The following is a 20,684-nucleotide window of genomic DNA, read 5'->3' on the forward strand; positions in this document are numbered from 1 at the left end:
GATAACTCACTCCGTTACCGACGCTATTAACCCTGTGTGACCAAGTTTTTACTATTAATGCTGCCTATGCAGCTTCATACTCCATTCTCCCCATGGAAAACATTGGGAGGAATAGCGGTTGGTCGATCGAGCAGTATCTAAATTATATGGGTGCAGTATGTTTACAGGTACCATTAGTGTTATATCAGTTTTTACTGTATTTGCTCTTCCTTAGATATGGTATGTGCAAAAATACTATATAGATAGCTTAAAATCACTTCACACACTCAAATCATACTTGAACATAAGATATTAGCTCAGTTGACGACATGTAGATGAATTCCCTTTAGAAAATATTTGCTCAATCATTAATCTACCATCATGCTGGAAGTCTCCTTGATAATTTGTCGCCAAACAGATCTCTGTAATGTACAGAAGCTATTACTCGCTTCTCTAAATAAAAGAATAAAAAACTAAAAATCACAAATAACTATACTAAGCCTATTTTGAGCAAATTGTATATAGCCAGTTCAAAAGGGGTGTATTCAAATTCACGGAAGTCCATAATGTAATATGACGTGGAGGACAGCATGGAGACTAACGCAACCATTACACAACACCTACAGCAGGAGCTGATAGACTGCTGGCCCGCTCTTTATGTAGTTTCCAAATTATATGGCCCAACATTTTTTGGTGCCATTTTGTATTGATGTGGTATACGGTGCGATGTGTGCATTGGAAGATGGAGGCCAGTAGAAGTAATGGTATATACTTTATAGAAGAATGGGGTCCTCATTTTAGTATTGGTCAGCTTCTCTGTGAGGGATATTTTGTCAAAGAGCTAGTTCGGGAAGACGGGCCTGCTGGTTTTTATTGGGAATCCTCTATATGTGGCAGAAGGTCCTTTATGCCCCATCAGGCACTAGGGCCTAAATATGATCGCTACTTCTATATCTCCTATATCCTGCTTGCTTTTTCCTAGCGATCCTCTATATGTGTCAGAAGGTCCTTTATGCCTCGTCAGGTACTAGGGCCTAAATAGGACCTCTATGCCTATACAGGTCCTTCTCAAAAAATTAGCATATAGTGTTAAATTTCATTATTTACCATAATGTAATGATTACAATTAAACTTTCATATACTATAGATTCATTATCCACCAACTGAAATTTGTCAGGTCTTTTATTGTTTTAATACTGATGATTTTGGCATACAACTCCTGATAACCCAAAAAACCTGTCTCAATAAATTAGCATATTTCACCCGACCAATCAAATAAAAGTGTTTTTTAATACCAAACAAAAAAACCATCAAATAATAATGTTCAGTTATGCACTCAATACTTGGTCGGGAATCCTTTGGCAGAAATGACTGCTTCAATGCGGCGTGGCATGGAGGCAATCAGCCTGTGACACTGCTGAGATGTTATGGAGGCCCAGGATGCTTCAATAGCGGCCTTAAGCTCATCCAGAGTGTTGGGTCTTGCGTCTCTCAACTTTCTCTTCACAATATCCCACAGATTCTCTATAGGGTTCAGGTCAGGAGAGTTGGCAGGCCAATTGAGCACAGTAATACCATGGTCAGTAAACCATTTACCAGTGGTTTTGGCACTGTGAGCAGGTGCCAGGTCGTGCTGAAAAATGAAATCTTCATCTCCATAAAGCATTTCAGCCAATGGAAGCATGAAGTGCTCCAAAATCTCCTGATAGCTAGCTGCATTGACCCTGCCCTTGATGAAACACAGTGGACCAACACCAGCAGCTGACATGGCACCCCACACCATCACTGACTGTGGGTACTTGACACTGGACTTCAGGCATTTTGGCATTTCCTTCTCCCCAGTCTTCCTCCAGACTCTGGCACCTTGATTTCCGAATGACATGCAAAATTTGCTTTCATCAGAAAAAAGTACTTGGGACCACTTAGCAACAGTCCAGTGCTGCTTCTCTGTAGCCCAGGTCAGGCGCTTCTGCCGCTGTTTATGGTTCAAAAGTGGCTTTACCTGGGGAATGCGGCACCTGTAGCCCATTTCCTGCACACGCCTGTGCACGGTGGCTCTGGATGTTTCCACACCAGACTCAGTCCACTGCTTCCTCAGGTTCCGGTCACCTCTTCTCGTTGTACAGCGTTTTCTGCCACATTGTTTCCTTCCAACAGACTTACCATTGAGGTGCCTTGATACAGCACTCTGGGAACAGCCTATTTGTTGAGAAATTTCTTTCTGGGTCTTACCCTCTTGCTTGAGGGTGTCAATGATGGCCTTCTTGACATCTGTCAGGTCGCTAGTCTTACCCATGATGGGGGTTTTGAGTAATGAACCAGGCAGGGAGTTTTTAAAAGCCTCAGGTATCTTTTGCATGTGTTTAGAGTTAATTAGTTGATTCAGAAGATTAGGGTAATAGGTCATTTAGAGAACCTTTTCTTGATATGCTAATTTATTGAGACAGGTTTTTTGGGTTATCAGGAGTTGTATGCCAAAATCATCAGTATTAAAACAATAAAAGACCTGACAAATTTCAGTTGGTGGATAATGAATCTATAGTATATGAAAGTTTAATTGTAATCATTACATTATGGTAAATAATGAAATTTAACACTATATGCTAATTTTTTGAGAAGGACCTGTATCTCTTATATCCATGCTTGCATTTTACTGTCGATCCTCTATATGTGGCAGAGGGTCTTTAATGCCCCATCAGCCACTAAGGCCTAAATAGGACCTCTACATCTGTATCTCCTATATCCATGCCTGCTTTTTACTGGCACTCCTCCATATGTGGCAGAGGGTCCTTAATGCCCCATCAGGCACTAGGGCCTAAACTTGATCGCTACTTCTATATCTCCTATATCCTGCTTGCTTTTTACTGGTGATCCTCTATATGTGACAGAAGGTCCTTTATGCCCCGTCAGGCACTAGGACCTAAATAGGACCTCTATGCCTATATCTCCTGTATCCATGCTTGCTTTTTACTGGCGATCCTCTATATGTGGTAGAGGGTCCTTCATGTCTCATCAGGCACTAAGGCCTAGCCTAGTGCTCTATCTCCTATTTCCATACCCCTAGCTGGGTCACACCTGTCCTAGATCTACTTCATCTCCTATCTTTGCTGTCACATTGAACCAGATGTCTCCTCACTGAGCTCTGCTTGTGACCGTAGGTGTCCACTACTAGATCCATTACGGTTCAGGACAAAGACAGAGGAGGTGTTGCAGTACCTTGGTTGGGTCTTCTGGGCCTGGAGTCCCTCCTCAGTATAATCCTGCATCGTTCTTATGTTACGGAGCTGGCCACACAGTCTGTGTGAGGGTAAACACAGCGTTATGATGTAAGCAAACACGTGAACTTCGATTCCTTCATACGTTCTGTTTGTTTTGGGAGGAACCAGTCACTGTTTTTAATCTTCCAGACAGCAGTTATATTATTATGTACTCAGCCAAGCTCCATACAATACACCTTCTAGTTAAAGGAAAAGCATCACCTTTTAATTGCAATATTTTACCAGATACGGACATAGGTTCTTGTTCTTTAATATGTATATAATTTCTTACTATCAATCGGTGAGTATCTGAATCCTAGCAAATAATACACTGGGATATTTTGTTACTTTTAGGCATGTTCTGTGTCCTGTGCAGAGGTCACAGTGCAGAGAGGGGTAGAAGGTGAGTTGTGATCATCATGTACTGTGCAAGGTGGATGCTATGTTAGCCATCTATAAGTGATACCTATCATTGCAATCCTGTCTATGATAATGACATGACAGCTAAAAAGTGGTCTCTACTCATGTCTTAGGCTAAGTTCACATGTTCAGTAATTATCCGTTTGAAACAGATCATGGATCTATAAGCTATTTTAGCAGGACAATAAAGTTGTGCAGACACAATTTTTTTCTCCAGCTATAAAAAATATATATTGTTTTAACATTGTAGTGTATACAAAACGGAATAAATATCCATCCATTTTTCTTCTATTTGAACCGCATCCATTTTTTTTCTTATCGGATCCATTTCAAATAGATGATTACTGGACATGGGAACTTAGCCCTGGTTGTCAAAATATAAAATGATGGATTTTGTAATAGATAAAGACGTGGAAAATAAACAGTCACCTAAATTCTTTAAAAGACATGTTGAACATAACTTAATTTAAACAATAAGTCATTTTCTGATGATGCATTTCCTTAATGGGAATGTGTAATAATAAAATGACCTATTGTTTAAATCAGGTTTGTGTGTTAAATGATCTGTATTAAAAAAAAGAAATCTTGCAATTTGGGGCTTTTTTAGGCTCTATCTTGCTGTCGTTTAACGAAACAACACATGTACATTAGACGCAATAAACGGAGTCTGTTCCTATATTTTGTATTGATGTATCTAATGAGCATGTGCAAAGATCATTATGAAGGGAGAGGGAGCAGGGTCAGCTGTGATATCCCGTATTGTGATGGGTGGATCCTGGGTTATCAGCTGTGTTTAGGGTTTACCTGTCATTATAATCCTGCCTCTGCTGATAAGGGAGCCTGCTGAAAACGCTTCCTGAAAATTCACGAAGTATGAGTCTAAAAAAGCCCCAGTAGCCAGTTTGAAAATTGCAAGATTTCGAATTTTGTTTTTTTAGTACAGACAGTGTTCGGAAAAAAATGTGCCAATAAATAAATTTAACACAAAGACCTTATTTAGTCAATAGGTGATTTTTTGTTTCACTAAAAATTTAACCACTTATTGTGACTGCTCCTCTGGCCGAATGTGACTTTTGTCATAACATATGCAAAGTATACAAGGCAAGAAATGCTCATGTGTCAAACAGTGTGCAATAAGAAATTGGTGCAAAATTAAGTTTGTACAGATGGTGCTGGAACCACATATACCATATGTCTCAAATTAAGGCAGTCTAAGCCAAAAATTCCTAGATTGTCACATTATTTTGACACACTGTTGAATCATTCAGGCCCATCATTAGGGCTCGCTCACACTAGCGTATAATTTGTACAAGATTTTTTTTATCAGATAGCATTTGGACCAATATTATACTCTGGGACAGTGCAGATCTTTGATTTTTTTTTCTCATGCCACTTCGTCACGAGAAAACAATTACAGCATGCCATGAGTGACTCTACAAATGGAACAACGTGTACCCGTACAAGTCAATGGGTGTGTGTAAAACATCAGACTGCACTCAGATGCCATTCGAGTGCAGTCCGATGTATGCTTACAGAGACAATGGAGAAGATGGAGAAATTAAGTTCTCCATCTTCTACTCACTTGTGCTGCAGTTGCAGCGCCCCAGAGTCCTGGTCGTTGCAGTACTGTGGCTCCGCCACTAAGGGGAGCTATGGTACGTCTGATGGCACTGAAGGAGTTCATCTGACCAGGTATCACAGACACCAAGACATTTCACAGTCGGGCCTCCAGGGGGAGCTAAGGGTTCTATTCATTAGGCCACTCCTCACATACTGGTAAAACTGGGGGTCAGGCAGGAAGTTAGGGAGAAAGCTGACTGGGTTGGAACCAGGCAACACCTTGTGGCAGAGGGTGTTGTGGGGGAAGATTCGGTAGGGCCCCTGTCGGGGGTGGGATCCTGACAGAGGTCTGGCAACTTGAGAGAACGTCACGGGACCGTGCCTGCTCAGCATAGCGGCGGTGCCCAAGGAAGGATTAGAAGCGAGATAGATTGTGCTGAGTGAGAAACGAGATCAAAGCAACAAGGAGAATACCAATAGGAGTCGTGCTGTGAGACCGAGGCAACATCCTACTGAGGCGCACAACCGGCGGCCGGAACGCCGAGGAAGTATTCATACATCTAGCTTCAAGCAATACTTCAAACCAACGGCAGGACAGTCAGTCATAGGCGGGCTGTCTCACCTAAATCACCTACGAAGACATAGGGGGCAACTTGTGGAGAGGGGCGACTCTAGGGTCCCGGAAGAGCTCCGAGCCTACCCGTCATACGGGTGCCGTCCTAACCGTAACATCAGGGAGGGACGGAAGATTAGCAGAACATCATCTAATCGAGTTGTGAGGGAACTTAAGAAACAGACACAACAGTTGTGGGGACTTTCTGTAAGCACAGCAGGGAAGGACCGCAACACATAGCGCTAGCAGGAAGGCACAGATTTCCACCTGCAAAGAGAACTCTGGAGGTGCCATTGGACCGGCCGGACTTGCGCAGCCTGGTTAACCGTATTCCGGATTGAGGACCCAGAGATCTTCAGTAAAGAGGTAAAGAGACTGCAACCTGGTGTCCTCGTTATTTACTGCACCGCACCACCACCATTATCCACATCCATTACTGTACGCCCCTCAGCAGGGTCACGGACCGGGTCTAGCCACCGTGACAACCCCAGAGCAGAGACTCAGAGGCCCGGTACCGGGTACCCCTCGGCCCTGCGGCAGTGGGGGCGCTACAACTTGGCGTCACGAACAGGATCTACTTAAGCCTGAAGAATCAGGTCATGTGTGCCTTGGAACTGTGATTTATTGTGCTTGGACTGTACTTTATTGCAAAGACTGTGTGTTATTGAGAGGATTGTGTATTGTCGTTTGCCGCCAGAAGTTCCCGCCAAAAATCGCCACCATTGCTACACCAAAGGAGAAGGAGGGCGTGCCATGGGAGGAGACTACCAAAGTGGCGCCAGAAGCGGCGACCGCCCCCTGCGCCTCTTGCTGCAAAGCGAGGACCTGCCTCAAAGCAGAGGACCACCCCTTGATTTGCAATGGCGGGAAGCGGGTGATGGAGAAGCTCGGCCCCGGCGAAATGGCGGAGTCAGATGCATGCACTGCCACCGACTATCAGACAGCGATGATGAACAGCAAGTGCCTGAACGAGGAAGGAGCAATCCCGGCTTGCCCTCATCCACTAGAGGCGGACCCACGTCCACCGCAGCGGAAGGACCTGAATTCCTTGGAACCGGTAACGGAGCTGAGCCTACCTATCCCGACCTCGGAGCCAGCGGAGGAGGAACCATGGAGGGCGGAGCCGCATCCGGAGACCACATTGGAGGAGCCGCGGTCCGGGCTGCAGCCGACTCCAGTGTCCTCGTTAGTGGACCGGATCGACATCGGTGGAATCACATCAGGCGCAGGTATGGAAGACGCCCCTGCTCCCCCGTTCGATCCCGCTCTCGCGACCGACCCTCATCCCAGTAAAAGCCGCCTCCTCTCGGCAGAGCTCGTGGTGTTACCCCCCGACGCAATGGGGAAGCTGGTACCACCGCTGCCGACCCGGATGGGAGAACCCATAGACGTGGGCCCAGACGGGGTGATTCTCCAGTGGGACACCCCCCGGATTGGGCCAGATGGAGCTCGGGAGGAAGGTATCACCCTTGCTGTGCTTACCTGGGAACAATACAAACAATGTTTGATCCTACATTGGAGAAGACAAAAAGAGGCAGAATTAACTGACCCACCGAGAGTACAACGACCACCTCTTGCGCGTGGTAGGAAAGACGTGGTAAAGCGGGGAACTGTGTTGGCCTTTCACCCGAAGAGGGGATGGGGCTCCATACAGGAACCGGGGCTACCAACTGACGTCTTCGTTACTAGTCACAACGTAAAAACTCCCTGCTGCAGCCGAGATGGTGACCCGTTGCAAAAGGGGGATCAGGTGACCTACACCCGTCATCGGAATGCGCAAGGATGGTACGCTCGGAACGTTCACCGATGTGAACCTGAGGGGGCGTCATCTGTTACTTCAACTGGGATTGAACCAGACGTGACAGACCTTACTACTATTTCCGCCGTACGTCTTATTGCAGCAACTGAGCTGGCGGCTAGAGTCCGCCTTCGAATCCAGACATCAGGTGGTCTGACTGCACCCAAGGGACCAACTATTGACACTGGCACCGCATCAGTCGTGGACCAGGGGCCGGGGCCTGCGCAGTCAGGAGGTGTCCACTTTCGGCTGATGTCGTGCACCTTACTATGAGGATAAACCTCGATACCATGAGAATGTAAATAGTTACTGTTCTACTGTTTTGCTGCTAAAACCCGTTTAGGGTTATTCTTAAAGGGATCCCTTTGTTGACCCGGGATCCCTACTGCTTTTTGGTTATTTTCTATTTTCTTCTTTGTTATCAAGAACTGCCGCAATCATGAACAGTGCATGATACAAACTGCTTGTAAATAGTTTGCACCTTATTAAAGGTGCTCCCTACTGGTTTTACTTAAAGAAGGACTCTTTGTGAAGATACCGCACCGGAGCCTTTGCTGAGTATGGACTGGTAGCTTGAAAAGATGCGCTACCTCATAAAGACTTGGTCCCCTCTTAAAGGGGATGTTCACTTGTTGCACGTAAAGAATGGTATTGCTTTAAGACAGATAGATAGCAATAATGTCTCGACAAAAAGAAAGTGATGATGATGCTTACATGTAAAAGTATATGTATCCAACTAGTTGATTGTAAGGAATGTTTGATAATGTTGATAGAAGAATGAGGACAGAAAAGTGAACCCGTACGGGGTTAGTCAGCGAGTCCTCTTTGGAGCCATATGGGGATGGCTCAGTGATTTCAAACCGAAAGTAAATGTTATGTTCTATACTGTGTATAGTAGTTGAAAAGGCAGTAGGCCCGGGCTGAAAGGGGCGGTCCTGTAAAGAAAGGAGAGGCAGTAGGCCTGGAGCAGTTAGGACAGGCGGTCCTGCAGATTTAACGAAGGAGAATGAAAGAGAAAGAGTTAATTAATATTATAATGTTCAGAATAATTCTTTAGTGGGTTGGCCTGTACGCCCTTGAAGAAGAAGTCAGTTTCATAATGTTTTATAAGTAAAGTCTTTAGTGGATAGGGAGTATACATCCTTAAAGGCAATGTCAACTTGTTATTCAAAAGTTTGCACTAAGTAGAATACCCGGTTGGGTAACAGGAGTTATTTATAGCCTGTAATTTATAATGTTTAACCATGTTTGTAACGTTCAAGTGTCCTCACCTCCCATAAAGGGAAGCTCTGTTCAAGCTTACTTATTGTTATTGCATTTTCAAAATTGTATGTCTTTTTCTAACCTGTATTGTTGTTTTCTTCCCAGTCCAGGAGTACTGGATTTAACCGGGGGGGAGTGCAGCGCCCCAGAGTCCTGGTCGTTGCAGTACTGTGGCTCCGCCACTAAGGGGAGCTATGGTACGTCTGATGGCACTGAAGGAGTTCATCTGACCAGGTATCACAGACACCAAGACATTTCACAGTCGGGCCTCCAGGGGGAGCTAAGGGTTCTATTCATTAGGCCACTCCTCACATACTGGTAAAACTGGGGGTCAGGCAGGAAGTTAGGGAGAAAGCTGACTGGGTTGGAACCAGGCAACACCTTGTGGCAGAGGGTGTTGTGGGGGAAGATTCGGTAGGGCCCCTGTCGGGGGTGGGATCCTGACAGAGGTCTGGCAACTTGAGAGAACGTCACGGGACCGTGCCTGCTCAGCATAGCGGCGGTGCCCAAGGAAGGATTAGAAGCGAGATAGATTGTGCTGAGTGAGAAACGAGATCAAAGCAACAAGGAAAATACCAGTAGGAGTCGTGCTGTGAGACCGAGGCAACATCCTACTGAGGCGCACAACCGGCGGCCGGAACGCCGAGGAAGTATTCATACATCTAGCTTCAAGCAATACTTCAAACCAACGGCAGGACAGTCAGTCATAGGCGGGCTGTCTCACCTAAATCACCTACGAAGACATAGGCGGCAACTTGTGGAGAGGGGCGACTCTAGGGTCCCGGAAGAGCTCCGAGCCTACCCGTCATACGGGTGCCGTCCTAACCGTAACATCAGGGAGGGACGGAAGATTAGCAGAACATCATCTAATCGAGTTGTGAGGGAACTTAAGAAACAGACACAACAGTTGTGGGGACTTTCTGTAAGCACAGCAGGGAAGGACCGCAACACATAGCGCTAGCAGGAAGGCACAGATTTCCACCTGCAAAGAGAACTCTGGAGGTGCCATTGGACCGGCCGGACTTGCGCAGCCTGGTTAACCGTATTCCGGATTGAGGACCCAGAGATCTTCAGTAAAGAGGTAAAGAGACTGCAACCTGGTGTCCTCGTTATTTACTGCACCGCACCACCACCATTATCCACATCCATTACTGTACGCCCCTCAGCAGGGTCACGGACCGGGTCTAGCCACCGTGACAACCCCAGAGCAGAGACTCAGAGGCCCGGTACCGGGTACCCTTCGGCCCTGCGGCAGTGGGGGCACTACACAGTTCTCTCGAGGGAATTGGATCACAGTAAGATGACGCTTGGATCAAACTCTGACAGAGTTTGATCTGAGTGTCACTAGCATAATCGGCCCGATTCTCTCGCTTGAGAGAATCTACACTAGTGTGAACGTTTCCTTACATTAGATCTTGCCAATGCAGAACTTTCAATTGATGCTGTCCCTTATGCTGTACCTGAAAAGTGACCAAATGACAAAAATATACAGACACATACATCCAGTGGCCAAATATCAGTGCCAGATAGCTTGTTAACACTGACCCATTGCCAAGTAAATATGCTAAGGATTGGAGATGCATTCTGTTCAGTCGCCTTCTCATAGCTTCAGGAACGAAGTGTGGGATTAGGGGTACAAGCCCTGATGTTACAGGCTATGAAGGTCTGTGTGGCTTCTTAGGTCACACACGGTTACGGACAGCCCTGGTGTCATCTCATTATGTCAGCTACATACTCCTTACTGAAATATTGTCCTTCTGTACTAGCTCAAGCAAGACAAATTAATGAAGAGGCGTGTATATTTTAATATACATATTTTAAAATGTCCCCAGGTTGTGACATTGATTTACAACCTCACAATGTAAACTATAGTAGTGCCACTAGCAGTTACACTTAAATGAATGGTGTGTCTCAGTGTAGATCACTGAAACGCGTGGTGATTTTTCACAATATATCTCTTGTTGCAAAAATCACAACAGTAAAACAACCACTTATGTTTCAATCGCCTCATAATATGACATCCACTTGTATAGTAAAACATTTCCACACTGATATGGGCTCAGCTAGACATGTTCCATGTGTTGTGTACATATCGATCTGGTATAACCTGGCAGTATGGACGTCTGTTTATTTAGTGTCCTGCCCTTTTTAGTTCACCGACTCTCAAGTGCAGCACTTTCCAAAACAATTGTTCTTACTACTTACAGATCTTGTGAGAAGTGTCCTGGGATTGTTTCGTTGTCTACTTCAATGTCATCATGGTGCCTTCAGACAAGATAAGATCCAGCAAATCACTTCAGAGATGAGCATATTCCTCGGAGATCGGCCACGCTCTACCTGAAGGAAAGTTTACTTTTCCTCTGATTGCTGCTTGTCAGAAATGTTCCTTTCCCTGAGAATGTTGTTCGTCAAGTTTCCAACCAGTTCTAGATCCCCCTTCAGGTATTAGTACAACAGAACAGCAGTATACAGCAGAGCCAATGCGCGCGGATGGATATATTTTATTCTGAGGAGTAGGTTCAATATCATGGACCTTGGTACACAGCTATATCTCGGAATGTCACAAATGGCTTTAGTGCCACTTCAATATGATGTCACATTGTATGGGGTTAATACACAATATAATATTAATAAAACAGGAGTGCACAACCTGTAGCCCAGGGGCTACATGCGTCCCTCGATGACTTTTTGTGTGGGCCCCAACTACATGGTCACAGACATGCCTGAACCTGACAGTGACTGGTGGCTGCGCATATGTATTTTCCATGTTAGGGAGTAGAGGAGTGTCAGGTAACATCGTAGAGATGGGTATCTAATAATGGTGCACTATGTGGTCGTGTCGGTGACCATGTCATCATCTAGGTAAGAAGAAGATGAAGTGGCCATACATGAGTGCTGCCATAATCATTGCAGTTTATGGGAGAAAGGAAACACTCAACTATGTCAGTGTCTCGCATAAACTGCAATGGAGAAAAATGAATCCATGGTCTCTTCATCTCAGGATTGTGAACAAGAGAGAAGATGACCTCTACCTCCTGATAGGTGGATGTCATAAAAATATTAGATATTTCTGTGTGATATTTATGATGTTTTCTTGGAGCCAATGAGGTTGGTTAAATCTGCCAATGTGCCCCTGAATAAAGAATCATTGTGTATAGTGAGCCACCCACATAAAGTCCTTACACAACACAATTATTAGGTAAATTATCATCTATCACTGGGACTAGATTACAGAGGATGGGGAAACCCAGTCGCACCACATGGAGTAGCATGGAGAAACGGAAGAGCATGCCCTACATTGCAGCCTTCAAAGGGGTTGTTGCTCAGCTTTTCTTGAGCCCTTAAAGATAACTTTGTCTAATTAGGCATGTGAATTATTTATAAAGGTGGAAATTGTGAGAGGACAATAATGATAAGTGGGGTAATTAATGACATTTGAATGAACTATGGTAGGTGAGATGAAAGTAGAGATACATTGATGATAACTTGACAACATGAAGCCCATTGTCCCTAAGCCACAGAATTGTGAGGCGCCATATTCTTCCCGGTTAGTCGATGCCGAGAGCAATGACACAGGGAGGTATAGACATAATTATTGCACAATTATGTAAATCTCTAACGTACGCTTTAGAACATGCCTTTACTTGACCCTAAATATTTTTTTCTTGTATTTGCTGCTTGAATGTGAGGACTGCGGGGTCTTTTTCACTTATACATTCAGAAGAGGACTGCAAAGCTTGACCTGTAATGATCCTCTGAGTTTTGAGAGTCTTACAAGTATGCAGCCTTCTTGGAGCTTGTAGTTGGCAAAGCGTGAGTTGTGGATTACATATAGGTTCTCTCTGTATGACTCTGTGTCTAGAAATTTGAGCTTTGTCCTGTAATATTGCATGGCCGTGAACAATTAAAGGTAAAAGCTGTGTGACCGGATACAATCATTGTTAGGGTGGTTTTGTGTTTTTTAGCACAGCCTATTTTTTTAAAAAAATGTTTTAGTATGTCATTCCTTTATATTTCCTGTAATTTTATATACATCCCTGCTTTTCCAAGAAATGTTGTGTACAAAGGCAACTATCTACCATAAGTAACTGTCAAACAACCATAGGAGTTTAGCAGCAGCTTTCAAGTTTTTTATTTTATCTCCTGGAAAAAAAGGGATCAATTGGCAAAATATAGCATGCCGATCCTTCTCTTAACGTCATGTGTTGCAGGAGAGTCAGAAAATCTCTATAGACACGAGATAGTTGGTTGGCCCCACCAGAACTGGTAGATTTGGACCATTTTTTTCACTAATGTGTATGGGGTCCATTATGATGTTTTATTATTAGCTTCTCTACTCTCTGAACAAAAGTTCTTACCATAGAAGCAGACCCCGCACCTGCAATTGGGTTCTTAATGAAAGGGGGCGCAACCGAATATCTTATTTTGATAATTGAGGAACCTTTTCACCACAGGTTCGATGACATTAAGAAACAAGGGTGGTGACAGCTGAACATGGCTTCTGAAAGTAGATATAGGCAAGTAAGTATCAGTTCGGCTTGTCTCAGGTAAGGGATATCAATCAGAAAGGGTCAACATTTTATTCTTTAGTATGGGGGGCCCTTTTTTTCTATCTTCTTTTACTATTATAATTTCTTTATTTTGGATGTATCATGATGAATGGGCTACTAATAAAAAACCTTATTTTGATTGCCAATCATCCTTCTTTTCCGCAGTGCAGCCATTTCTTTGTGACACATCAAATCTGGTAAAATTACTCCTGGAAGAGTTCATCTCCAGCTACGAGGAACCAGCAGTGGACTTCTATACTTATGTAGATGTTGTGCCTTCACACAACACTCCCTGGTGAACACTACCACTTACACCACCTCTTTCCCTTAGGGAATCACGCTTTTCAATTCTGTTCTTCTTTCCCCATTCAGATCGTCCCAATATCTTTGTTTTAGCATTTTTAAGACCTAATAAGTGCTGTTTTATGAGATATCCTACATTATCCAAAAACCCACTAACTGACTAGATTTTGCCCATATCTTGGTAACTTGTTTTGTTCTTTCCTGATAAGTATAATAATGAGATAACAATAATTAATTGCTGAATAAGGTTTATTAAGAAGTGAAAGCAAAGAGATACGTTATGCCCATTTCCCAAGCGAGCTGTGCATCATCCGGCACAGACTATGGTGAAGGTGATGATGAAATGGTTAAATCTTCAATTTCTCTTCAGTTGCGTTCACTTTTTGTGATACAATTTTGCCGTTGACCACTTCTTCCACGATTGTTGTCACTTTTCTGGTTTTACTTGGTTCTTAAGAAAAAGAAGAATATTGTTTATGGAAAGCCGTACTGTTTGTGACATTTATTGAGAATATATTGTTAGAAATGGTTCTAGATATACTTTTTAGTGTATAGGTGCTATAGTGATCTAAGGACCAGCGAGTATATAGGTATATTAAGATGTATGATAATAGGTACAAGATAATATGTAGGTACCAGAAAACTGTAGGTACAAGGTAGTAATGAGTTACTCTTACTCTGTAGGTAGAAGTTATTATGTAGCTACTATGGCCCTTTTATGTACATGTTAGCATGTATGCTTTATGGCACTGTAGGTACAGAGTGGTATAATGGGATTATGGTATTAGGTGGTAATTAGGTACTATTGTGCTGCGGATATAAGGTACGGTAATATGTAAATAGTACGCAATGTCTATGGCACTGTGGGTATAAAATATTATGCAGGTACTATGACACTGTAGGTGCAAAGGAATATTAGGCACTGTGTTTTCAGCTGTACACCGTCCCTCCAGCATAAGCTGCAGCTGTGGCTATCAGTCCAACACACTGTAGGTGCAGGTACTATTGTACTGTACAAAGACACATGTAGGTGCTATGGCACTGTAGGTATGAAGTAATATGTAGGTGTTTCAGCACTATGTATTAATGCTGGTAGGACTTAAGTAGTCTGTAGTTATTATAGCAAATGTAGTTATCAGATGGCATGTTGATATTACTGATAATAGTTTCTAATCACAATGGTAGTGTAGACACTGCTTAGTATGTACTACCTTTACACTGTAAAGTGCATCGATGCAGCAGGCTATAAGAACTAGGCAGATACTGTCGATACAAGCAGATACTAATAGTATAAAGAAAAAATTCTTTTCAGCTCTGCCAAGGTTTGGTGGGGTTTCTGGATCCAAAAAAATCAGGGAGGGATACACGCCTGGCAGATTCCCAGCTCGTTACTGGGTGGAGTAGTATTTTGAATCAAATGTACAAATCCAGCAATTAAAAAAAAAAGAATTAAAAAATCATATTTATTACAAAATCTTTTAAAACATAGTGAAAAAATGTAGGGACCGGTGAATAAAATCACTAAATGACGTGTTTTGAAGCGCAATGGTTCTTAGTTATAGCCTATTTTATTCCCCGAAAGGCTTGAATAGGCTATGATTTAGAGCCATTTTGATTTGAAATACATCATCCATGTGATTTTACTCACACTTCCCTTCATTTTTTTCACCATAGTTTTAAAGATTTTAGAATAAATATGACTTTTTAATTCCTTTTTGGGATTTCTGGATTCCTAGTTTTCATTCATAGTGCAAGCAGATACTGCTGTTTTATAGATTGTAGGTTGTGTTTGCTAGATACGTTTATACCATGGACTGTAAAGAATGAAGCTGCGGTGATACTGTATATATTCAGTAGAACAGTAATGCGATGTTTCTCTCTGTCTAATATATTCAGATTATAAACTTACCTTTGGAAGGGATTGTGACTTCTTTGCGGCACCATCTGGAAGAGAGAATTAAAAACATATATCATATTAGTACTTCGCATATTTCCTGAGATGTTTTAATAAGACCAATTGTCTTCAAACCCTATGTGGAGCATCTATTATCCTACTTACGATTCTCCATCGATTAGTCTGCGGTAAGTCTCAATCTCCATTTCCAAACGAGTCTTGATGTCTAGAAGAAGTTTGTATTCTGCATTCTGTCTTTCCAAATCAGCGCGGAGCTGGCTCAATTGTTCTTCCAGATTTCCGACGTATTCTTGCAGTTGTGACAACTGAGTGTTGTAGCAGTGCTCTGTCTCAGCCAATGAGCACTCCAATGATTTTTTCTGTTAAAAAGTCAACAATGATGAATTTTTCTTAACATCGGAATACAATCTACATATATTCAAAATATTTAAGACTAGTTCCTAAGGAATTGATTCATAATTACCATGGCAAGTTGGGCCTGTAGCTCAATTTCCAGTTCTTGAAGAGTACGTCTTAGATCGGTCAATTGGGTCTTGTGGCACTCAATCATCTCGCTGCTATGTGAGATTTCGTGGTTAAGTTCAGCACTCTGAAACATAAATCAATATTAAACCAGAATTGATATGCCAACGTTTTTGACATTTTTAGCAATTTCGATATAATTTGAACAGTTTGGTTTGACTTGTCCTTGTTTTGATTATGTAATTAAAATATCTAATGGTCAAGAAAACATCTTCCCTGTCTTCTCAGTGTCCAGCTTGTTGGATGAAGGTCAACTTCTCCAATCTTTTATTGGGGAGAAGAGAATAGGCTATTGCCAGTGACCTAAGTCCCCTGAAGGAACAATGATTCTACTCGATCCTTCAAGTCTGCAATTGTGGAGCAATTTAGAGACCCCAATATTCTGTTTGGGACTAAAATTATAACTTCAGAAAACTACTATATGCTTTGTTTGACCAATTTTTGACTTCACACAATTTTATATGAAAATATTTTGGGAAATCTCCTGCAATATTAAGCCCTTCTGTTGGCAATTGAGCTCAAAATATTCTCATATTGGAGACACCTATCATTATCTCACATGTAAAGCGCTTGGAATAAATGGCGCAATAATAACAATAAATAATAATATCATCTGGAGGAATTGTACTGTCTCTGTAGAAAGTTCACTAACCAAAGCATTTACATTAAGAAAAGCAATCAAGCAGAATAAATGATTATGGCACAGAGAAATTTTAACTTGGCTTGTCAAGGGACATAATAATTCAGTTGTCATTAAAAGTCTACTTTTTCCTGTAATATTTTGCAATGTCTGCTCAATATAGTCTCACCTTTTCATTAAACCATTCTGCGGCTTTCTGTCTGTTCTTCTCAGCAATTTCTTCATACTGAGACCTCATATCGTTCAGAAGTTTGGTTAAGTCGACTCCTGGTGCAGCGTTCATTTCCACGTTAATATCGGCTCTTTCCCCTTTAAGGGCGTTCATTTCCTTTCAGACATTGAAAAAAGTAATATGTATGGTCGATTCACCAAAAAGACAGCTATATATGCGTAAGACAGAACTATTATATTTAAAGGTATCTTTAAACGTCGGGAACAAAGAACATGATCCTTGTCATAAATAAGGCCCAATTATCAAGAAATGTCAAAAGAACAACACAAAATACTGAATACCGCTGCATGGTTCCTCTTCAGACACTCAATTTCTTCTTTCAAGCTCTCAAGCTGTGGTTCAAGAGCGGACCTGGCAAAACTCAGCTCATCCAACACTCTACGGAGACCACAAATGTCCGATTCCACACTTTGGTACAGACAAAGTTCATTCTCATACCTAAAACCAGATAATACATGAGAGTTGTTAATAGGTGACACTTGCACCTTGTAACATTTGGATACATTTATTGCTGATTTTTTTATATTTATTATGTCCACATTGGATATTACACCCAAGTCTGGACTGATAATGAATATGCTGGATCTGTTTTCCACAGGTCTTACAACAGCGATCCCCAACTTTACTTTGAGAGCCACGTTCAGCTCTAAGAAAGAATCGTGATCCACATTAAGAGCCCCCCAAGCAGTTTCATTCAGTCCTGCCTCCTTCCCCACAATAGTGATAACCTGAGCCTCTAATACTAATATAATGAAGCCCAAATCTTCACTATGAAAATCACACCAAGGCAGTATACTTACATCCAGAGATTCCCACCTCGCCCTCATTAGGTATTTGCACTCCCACCATGCTATGGCATCCAGCTTCAAGCAACCTTCTAACTGGCAGTATAATCCTATCAGTAGTTTACCATATTTATCTCTCCAACCGGAAGTATATTTTCTTCAAGATCTGCTCTTTTTTGAGGGGCTACTCATAAACGTCACCATCTGGAGACCTGCTCTTCATAACTTTTTGTTAGACCTGGTGCTTATGCACCAAGTTGGTACATAGCCGTAAGCCGGACATCATGGACCTGTGATCCAAGCTGGTACATAGCCGTCAGCGAGACATCATGGACCTGTGATCCACATGTGGCTCCCAAGCCTGATTCTGCTCCTTTCCATTCAAAATATCCTTTGCACACGGACATCACTTTGCTCTTGGTACATTCTTTTGTTTTCTCTGGTCAGACTGGCTCATCAGAGTGCCAAAAACAAGTATGGAAGGAAAGATTCAGCACCAAATCAATTTATAAGTAATCTGTAGAGACCATTTCTACTTACTTAATTCTGAAGTCTTCTGCAGCCAATTTGGCATTGTCGATTTGCAGGACTAGATTTGCATTTGCAGAACTTTCAGCTAAGATCTGTAATTCAGATAGAACCCATTTTAGTATAGTGACATAACATATGCTGTTCTATACATGACACTCTGTGTGCATCTAGTTTGCGATTTTGTCCAGTTCCATAATTATAAAGATTTGTATTGTGAAGCTTAAACCCAACAGTTCTACGTCCAATCTAGTAATGCCACCCAGAAACGCATGAGATCTAATTGTAGGGTCAAATCAGATAGTATGATTGATCAAAACCCTATAAAAAATAAAATCATCCATAACTTTAATACCAGGTCCTGAATATTTTATATCTCAGCCCGAGGCCATACAAGTGATATTGACTTTCTTCTAGGCAAATTTGGAGGGACTCTGTTTTCTCCAGGATCTTTTCATTCATTTATGACTTGTTTAACCACATCACAGTGTCAATAGAATTGATGGTTAAATGTTTATTCTAATAAAGACTACTTTTTTGTCCTTGTCCAATTATTGCATGTAGACTCGGTATTCCACTGTAATAGGATACTCTTCATTGGGAATCTGTCACCAGCTTCTTGCTACCCATCTGAGAGCAGTATTATGTCGAGGCAGAAACCCTGATTCCAGCTATATAGATCTTACTAATTATCTGCTGCAGATCTAGCAGTTCTAAACCCAACCACACCCTTTATTGATAGCTTTCTGTATAGACTGCGCATAGGGAGAAAACTGCTAATGAGTGGTGGGGGCGAGATTATACAGAGGACTACATGGCAATAGGTTTACTAGTCCTCTAGTGATAATCTCCTGATAAAACCGTTAATTTATCAAAACTACAACAAGTAGCCCAGTGAGTGATACATCGCTGGATTCAGGGTCTTTGACTCTATGTTATTCTGCTCTCAGGACTGTTGGAAAAGAAACAATGGTAATAGATTCCCTTTAAGTAAGATCTTTATTCTCACCCAAACTACTTGCATAGACATAGTATGTTTACAGAGACACAATCAGGTTAATTTTGTAAAGTCTTCTCTTCAGAACTTAAAAAAAAAAATATTAGATTGGTGACTTCTGAAGCGTATTACGTGTTAAGCTATCCAGTTCTAAAATGACTGACATGGCTTCAAGTTAATTTGCTACTCAGAGATTGTAGACATCATAATCGATGATGTGAGTAGCAGAAGATCAATGTAATCTCCTGGACATTGTAATAAATGATGGTATAATAACTGAGTATTGATGATACCCCCATCTCTTAAGCCTAAGTGTTCTAGAATCCAAAGATCTCCAGACATTCAAAGGATGGGCCCAAAATCTGTTTTCATTGTCAGATGGTGATTGCTTATTTGTCCAGATGAGTGATTACATGGTATATAAAGCCATAAAATAAAGGCAGTGTCAACCCTATTTGGTTTTGCATATGTACGGCAAAATTGTTGAGAGCAAAGTACCATTATTCACTCACCTTGCATTTCAGCTCCTCAATGATACGGAAGTAATGACTATAGTCCTCTACTTTTGGCTGGTGTTTAATGTACCATTCCCTGATCTTTGCTTCAAGGTCAGCGTTGGCATCTTCCAGGGCTTTAACTTTGTCCAGGTAGGAAGCCAGTCGAATGTTGAGGTTTTGCATGGTCTCCTTCTCTCCTCCATGCAGGAGACCATCATGTGAGCTATGACTTCCAACTGAAAAGTGTTCAGATCCCAAAGCCAAGTCTCCAGCCAGGCTGCTGACCCTATGACCACTGACGCTGCTGCAAGACGATCTTACGGATCCACTTTTCCAGTGAGAAGGCATGGTGCAACCTCTTCAGTCTTCGAAGATCTAGTAGGAAGATATCAGTGGATCATACAACACTACTCAACCTGCAGATATTTATACAGAACTGCTGAGGTGGGTGGACTGTCAGCTTAACTTTATATTATACAATAAAACATCATGTAAAGCCTGGTTGGATTATTACAAATTTCACATAAGATAGATATCTCTTTTTTACATAAAATTAGTTTTATTGTCACAGGGGAGATTTTGGGTGTTGACAAACAGCCGACAATTACTAAGGTAAATAATAATTACTGTATAACATGTGATTTTATATGGCAGGTTTCTAATTATGTGTGCAACTGACATTTGAAGGATTATTTTCATCACTGTGAAGACGCTGGACTGATCCTGCATTAAAATGACATTTAAATTCCTGCCTTTTTATGTTTTTTAGTTTAGTAATAGATATGAGCATATACTGCAGGTGTCTACCTTGTCGGCAACTACATG

General features: G+C 42.1%; 2 protein-coding genes and 1 long non-coding RNA gene across 4 annotated transcripts in view; 1 reads left to right on the plus strand and 2 right to left on the minus strand.

Annotated features, from left to right (window-relative positions):
• Positions 1-11,250, minus strand: part of KRT222 (keratin 222) — a 78,132-nt gene extending 66,882 nt beyond the window's left edge. The window contains exons 1-2 of one of the 2 annotated variants that reach the window (XM_077252425.1): positions 11,096-11,248; positions 3,196-3,276 (exon numbers count right to left, since the gene is read on the minus strand). In XM_077252425.1, the coding sequence (XP_077108540.1) occupies positions 3,196-3,245 (50 nt within the window). In that variant the 5' untranslated portion in view covers positions 3,246-3,276; positions 11,096-11,248. Of the gene's footprint in view, positions 1-3,195; positions 3,277-11,095 lie in introns of both variants that reach the window. The other variant, XM_077252426.1, reaches the window with a different exon arrangement.
• A 242-nt stretch (positions 11,251-11,492) lies between these two features.
• LOC143765589 (uncharacterized) lies at positions 11,493-15,766 on the plus strand. The gene is made up of 4 exons (XR_013213427.1): positions 11,493-12,703; positions 13,345-13,411; positions 13,606-13,735; positions 15,640-15,766. It is a non-coding gene; the product is annotated as an uncharacterized LOC143765589 (long non-coding RNA).
• On the minus strand, positions 13,744-20,267 carry LOC143765588 (keratin, type I cytoskeletal 17-like). Its single transcript, XM_077252427.1, has 8 exons — positions 19,875-20,267; positions 18,378-18,460; positions 17,334-17,490; positions 16,990-17,148; positions 16,122-16,247; positions 15,803-16,017; positions 15,653-15,687; positions 13,744-14,194 (listed from the first exon to the last, which is right to left on the minus strand). The coding sequence occupies exons 1-8, from the start codon at positions 20,205-20,207 to the stop codon at positions 14,091-14,093; spliced, it is 1,212 nt and encodes a 403-aa protein (XP_077108542.1). The 5' UTR covers positions 20,208-20,267; the 3' UTR covers positions 13,744-14,090.
• Positions 20,268-20,684: the final 417 nt, after the last annotated feature.

Source organism: Ranitomeya variabilis, chromosome 4, assembly GCF_051348905.1.
Source record: "Ranitomeya variabilis isolate aRanVar5 chromosome 4, aRanVar5.hap1, whole genome shotgun sequence".
Taxonomy (NCBI): Eukaryota; Metazoa; Chordata; class Amphibia; order Anura; family Dendrobatidae; genus Ranitomeya; species Ranitomeya variabilis.